General features: G+C 35.9%; 1 protein-coding gene across 1 annotated transcript; it reads left to right on the top strand.

The window, feature by feature from the left end:
- Positions 1-542: 542 nt before the first annotated feature.
- Positions 543-5,001, top strand: LOC131189366 (left-right determination factor 2-like). Its single transcript, XM_058165531.1, has 4 exons — positions 543-810; positions 2,022-2,265; positions 3,332-3,571; positions 4,608-5,001. The coding sequence occupies exons 1-4, from the start codon at positions 543-545 to the stop codon at positions 4,945-4,947; spliced, it is 1,092 nt and encodes a 363-aa protein (XP_058021514.1). The 3' UTR covers positions 4,948-5,001.
- The last annotated feature ends 1,409 nt before the right edge of the window (positions 5,002-6,410 follow it).

A 6,410-nucleotide genomic window follows, 5' to 3' on the forward strand; every position in this document is an offset into this window, starting at 1 on the left:
CATTTGATTTCACGACAATCTGCAGTTGATGGAATAGTATCTAATAATAGATATAATAATTATATAACATACATAATATAATTAGTGTGCTGTTCCTCTGAATGGTGGCTAAATTATACTTTCCCTGCCACCTTGCAAATCCATGTGTTTACTCCAAGAACAAAAGAATCTTCAAGTAACATAACTCCCATTGTATGGATATATTTTCTGGAATGGGGCTACATAAGGAGAAAAATATAAATGAAGTAAGAACACTAAGCTTCTCAATATTCCTATGTTATTACTTCAACTTGGGAAGGTGTGACCATGGCTTGGATGTATCCAAGGAGATGTAACACTTCCACTTCCTCTGCCTCACTTCAGCTTGTGGAATTTGTTATGCCAGTGATATCCCACTCACTATATAAAGACATCCTATGAGTTCTCCTTTCCACTCTGGCAGCTTGCAGTTTCACCACACAATCTTTTCTCTGCCACGAAAAACGTGTGCTGAGAAAGGACAGATTTAGGGAGTCTCTTCCTATTTGATTGATTGGCAAAGGATGGCTGTGAGTCTTAGCTGGGCCTTAACCTCTGCCCTGTTCCTAGCTGCCACCACTGCTGGATTTAGTGAGAAAGAGCTCAAGCAAATATTGCTGCAGAAACTGAAACTTCCAGATGTCCCTGCTCTCCAGATGACTGACCTGGAAAATCTAGTGATTCCAGAGAATATAAGGAATAAATACATGTCCATGCTGGAACGGCACCGAGTGAAACGAAGAGCATTGCCAAGTTTAGCTGGGATCTTGAGAGGAGTTCCAGGCAACGCAGGTAAACTTGGTCTCATGTTTGGATGAAGCTAAAAGCAAATTCTCCATCCCCATTTGAAATCTGAAACTTTATCAATGCCAACTGCTTAACAGATTTAATCCAAACCACAGGAAGATGGGATTTCTAAGATATTTTAAGCTAAATGTATCCACAAAGATGAAATTTGACGTTCAGAATTTGTCTGGAAATCTAATTTATTTCTCATAAAGGAGAGATGAGGTAGTGTTGATAGCTAGTTTTAAAGATTAAAGCGTAATCTAGATATTATATTGTAGTATTGTTCATAAAGTTATGTTACTTTCCTTGCAAAGACTGAATACATTGCATTTGTTTACTTTAACACAATCTTAAATGTGATTACCGAGAAAAATATTTGCTATTTAAGCACATTTTCTCCTAAATGAGGCTCATCCCTGCTTTGTTGAATATCAGACGAAAATATTGTCACAAACTATGTAATTGTTATTTAAAAACAAATGAAGGGAAGACCCATGTTATGGCTCTCACTACATAAAGAAAGAATTTTTGGTGACTCAAACAATGAGAAATGTTGATGAAAAGAGATTTAATTTGTTATGAAAATTGTACATGTATTGAAAATACATGATGCATTTTGGGAGAAAAAGACATTGATGATTAAAGCAATTTTGTAAAACAATTATGCTGTCTGGAAACTCTTTCCCCAACATAACTGGAGGGTACCAGGTTGTGGAAAGAAAATCGTGAGTAGATTTATCTTCTCTAAATATATGTTATAGCAGATGACAGTATACAGTATGACCTCCATTTGAGAAGTTAGTAGTAGAAAGCATTGTCATGAACAAATACCATAAAGATTTTCATTGATTAAAATATGGGTGGTTGACACAGGTCTTAATAATCACTATTTACCATTTTTATACTGTGTTTATATAAAGGAAGGATTGACAAGTGCAAGATGGTAGCAAAAATAGGAATTGGATGTCCATCTGTCTTCCTCTAGACTTTCAATAAGTGATCTATTTCATGTTATTATTACTTAAAACAGCCTTCATAATCAGATGTCTTCCAGATATGCTGTATTATACAGTACAATCTCTACCAGATAATTGAAACATCATTCTTCCAGAGAAATAAAGAATGTCTTGTATTTCCTGTATACTTCTTGTATATAGGACATGGCAGTTGGAAATAATGATTTAAAAGTGTTCCTTCTGTTTCCATCCACAAAGATATCTCAGGAGACATTATCTATTCAGACACCACCCGTCAGAACCTGATCTTCGACATGGAGGACAGGATTCCAGAAAACAGTGAGGTCACCATGGCTGAACTGAAGCTTTTCAAAAAGCCCCTGGACAAGAAACATCTACCCAGCAGGCAGTCACAAAGACCAGTCATGAATGCAAGGGTGACCGTGTACTGGGTGCAATTTCAAGATAATGGCACTAACCGGACCTCTTTAATTGATTCCAGGTATGAAGGAGAGTCCACAGCTTCAGAGTATTTTACAGCATGGGAAGATTATTTTGTCTCTAATACAGCCAGTTTAAAATTGTATAGTCAGCATAATATAATTTAAAGGTTTCTGCAATTCCTTTTGTTAGTACTTTCTAAGAACTTAATAATTTATAAGCTGGTTCACATACTATGTTTGGCTTAATGTAAGTGTGTGTGAATTCAGTTACTATTGTTAATAAATAATGGTTTACAATTTGTAGCAATGTACAGCCATCTATGTGGCTGTAAACCGTGTAATCTATAATACCATGATTCAATCTGATATGTGAATGCAGCCACTAGTTCTCCTGAGAAATTATGATATTAGCCTTGAAACATAGATTAAGCTAGGGTCTCAATCTCAAGAGCGTCAGGACAGTATCCATAATATTGGCTAGCCATACGAAATAGATTCTAAATAAGGCATAGCTACTATTTCTGGACTTCAGAGATCAAAATAACCACTCAGTAGTAGCAAAGAAGTAACATTTTCTGTGTCTCCTTAGTGCCAACTAAGGGTCATCCAAGTTTTGCAGTTTGGATATAACAGCCATAAAATAAGGTATTTGTCTATGTAGAGATTTCAATAGGTTTTCAGATAGCCTCACACGGTTTCTAAAAACATAATAAAAATTTAGGATCACAAAAATGTTTTATTCCCAGTCTAGATCAATATATGTTACATTTTGGATTTATCAGTTGTATTTAATTGGTAGCAGGAATTACAATAGGGACCAGATTCTTTTTTGTTTTATACTATTTTGTATATTGTAGCATTAATTTAATAACTGTTCTACTTTTCATTCATTTATTTATGTCTGTACCATTTGTGCATTTTGCCTGTAATTTGTTTGAATATAGTATATTTTTACTCTGTCCAAATGTTAATTTTTTATATTTTCTAGAAAAAGGAAGTTAAAGTAAAAGCCTATGTTAGAAGCTATTGTTGTTAGTATTCTCATTCTTCTTCTATTCATAGTATGCTTGCATTAACCAAAATACTCAAATCTCAGCTAAGCATTTCATGCTTTTTAAACTTTAGATTAGTTCCCATTATGGAGTCTGGCTGGAGGAATTTTGATGTTACTCAGGCTGTACATTTCTGGCTGAAAACAAAAGCCTCTGGACCAATGTTCCTGGAGATTTGGATTGAAGGAGAAAGATTAGGAAGCTATGCGTCTGAAATGGCCAAAGTTGTGCGTTTTACATCACAGGACCCTTCAGATAAGGCACTAGGCAAACCAGAGTTGGTCCTTTACACTCTTAACTTGGAAGAATATGGGTAAGTGTCATGTTATTTCTGCATAGTGACATTGTTTCATTTCTGTCTTTCATTATGGGGAAAAAAATCCCAGGCAAAAATTTGGCAGCTTCCAACCTATACTGACTAATGTTTACTTGAAGCTAAAGTCAATTGGATTTTGAGTTAGGTTATTCAAGATAGTGGCTGTTTAGTATGTTCTTTACCTTGTTCAATTGCAAATAAGTCCATGTTCAACAAGGCTCTCAAGAAAGTTGGCATGACCTTGAATTTTTGTTTACTTACTTTGGAATAAATGTTCATAGAGTGGCATACAGATCATTTCTGGTCTCACAACTAGTACAAACACTTTACACGAACAGTAATACTTTAGCAAACCACATCTGGGAGTGCTTCTAGTGGGGAAAATCTGGAATTAGTCTGTCTTTGATTAATTAAAATAACATCTTATCAGAGAGGAATATAATCTATAATTGCTACAGGTATATAGTAAATTTATGTACACACACACACACTAAATGAATGTGATGCAGAATGTAGAGTGGCTTACAGTACAAATTCTTGATCATCAAGCAATAAGTCAGGTAATGTTAGACGAGTCATTAAAATCTGCCTGACATAACTGTTAGAGGAAAGTCTATAGAGATTCTCAGTCATCCAGGTCATGGTTGTCCCAAAGGTGCTTTTTCAGGAGGCAATCAGACTTTCTTGGCTTCCATTCCCCACTGTCCTGTCAGAACTAAAAAAGCTTCTTGGATGGGAAGCAAAACATCGTCAAAGTAAAAACAAGAAAGTCCAGTTGCCTCCTGAAAAGCACCTTTGGGGCAACTGTTAGAGGAAAAAAATGGAACATGTTGAAGTAGTGTGTGAGACAAAAGCCAAGAGAGTTGAGCATGTAATCAATAAACAGACAACATCATTAAAACAACCAAAGATATATTTTTGTTCTTGCCTAAAGTTTTGTATGTGTCAGTCTGCTTCTTGCTGAAAACTTTCAGCAAGTGGGTCCAGTCCTCATCCTACATTTTAGATGAATATTGATTCTCTTTTTTAACAGAGGACCTGGGGACTGTGGAGAAGGAAGCATGATGGAGAAGTCTACCTGCTGCCGGCAAGAACATTATATCAATTTCCGTGAGTTGACCTGGACTCAGTACTGGATTATTGAGCCAGCTGGCTATCAAGCTTACCATTGTGAGGGCAGCTGCCGGCAGCCGAAGAATTTGTTGCATCATTTTGGCTATGGAGAGAGATCCTGTGCTGTGGTGGAGAGTTCTCCTCTTCCCATGATGTATCTTGTCAAAAAGGGAAACTACACAGAAATTGAAGTGGCAGAGTTTCCTAATATGATTGTAGAAAAATGTGGCTGTATAATGGACAATATAGCTCTGATCTAATAAATGTTCACAACTGGTCAGTTACAAGTAAATATTTTTCTGCTTCAGCACAGTAACTGCAACTGTAATACTTCTTGCTCAGAATCCAAATCACATGTGGCATATTGAATCTAGCTGCTAATCTTGTGGACACATTCATTGCCCAATTCCAAAATCTCTTTTGAGGCAACGCTTGGTTTAGGCAACTTCAAAGATACAAACCCTTTTAAGATCTTCAGATTTCTTCATGAGGCAAGATGTTAGAAAAAGTGAATGGAACTGGGGAGAAGAAAAATTAAATGAAAGCTTTGCCTGATCAGAGTTTAATGGAACGTAGAAGATGGAAATATTCAAGCTGAGCTCTTCCTGGGTTATTGATCTTTAGGTTTCTTCAGAATTACTCCTTAGATGCAAAGAAGCAAACAAGGGATTGTTCCCAGATGTACATTAAATACTGTTGCAGCTGTTATCAGAATTGGTTCAACTTCAGATTGGTTTAAATCCATCAAATAACAGTATTCAGAAGAAGATACATTTTGTATCTGAATTTTGACAGAGGCTATAGTTTCCTAAGGAGAACTGCTGTCCTGTTGCAGAGGAGATTATTAATGCTAACGTAAAACTTGGTATTGGGACAAGATTGGAGACAGATGGGTCTTTTACTTTATAGCTTTTGCATTTGTATTAACAAGGGCAAGTGTATTCTCTCCCACCAGACTCTCCTGAAGGATCTTTGTCAGAAAAGACCAGATCCTAAGTGCCAGAGGACAAGTTTACCTCTGTTACAAGAATGTCCTACATAGAGTATGATTTTCTCCCATAGATATGAATGGCAGCTATTCATTTCCTGTAAGAAGAGTAAAGGAGTATTTCAAAAATACCAAAAGTGTAGACGTTGGAATCTATATGTTCTTAGCAATGGAGAATCACAGTGGATATCACCCATGTAGCTTCCTTCCTTTCATCTCTTACCTTTAACATGATTTTCTATCATGTTTAAAAATTGACCCAGAATTGTATTGCCTTCTATAAGACAAGATCTTTTTATACAGTACCAGATATACCAAAACTGACACCCTTATATTTGTTCTGAGGGGTTTAAGTTGGCTGTCAGTTCGTTTCCAACTGAGATCTGCAGTGCTATTTATTAGCTTTAAAGCTGGAGATTATTTGTGTTTATATTACAGGAAAGAACACTGCTTGTGGGAAGATCTCTTCCTCACTCACTAAGGTAATCTGAAGAGACTACCTACATCAAGCTACTCAGTTTCATTGGGCAGCATCCCATAAGATCCTCTTCATTAAGAAATGTCTCTCTTTAAATGGATGTTTAACTATTTATTATTATAATAATTCATTTTAATAGTCTTTGTTTTATATTTTTATTGTATATCCATATAAATTTCTTAAATAAATGTATGTCACAGACAGACCTCAATTGTTATGGCATCTAGTATTTAAAGTCCAACTGATTTTATAGGAAG

This window comes from Ahaetulla prasina, chromosome 1, assembly GCF_028640845.1.
Source record: "Ahaetulla prasina isolate Xishuangbanna chromosome 1, ASM2864084v1, whole genome shotgun sequence".
Lineage (NCBI taxonomy): Eukaryota > Metazoa > Chordata > Lepidosauria > Squamata > Colubridae > Ahaetulla > Ahaetulla prasina.

Coding starts and splice junctions, on each gene's coding strand:
- LOC131189366 (XM_058165531.1), top strand. CDS start 543: ATGGCTGTGAGTCTTAGCTGGGCCTTAACCTCTGCCCTGTTCCTAGCT. Junction 811..2,021: donor AGGAGTTCCAGGCAACGCAG/GTAAACTTGGTC, acceptor CCATCCACAAAG/ATATCTCAGGAGACATTATC. Junction 3,572..4,607: donor CTTAACTTGGAAGAATATGG/GTAAGTGTCATG, acceptor CTTTTTTAACAG/AGGACCTGGGGACTGTGGAG.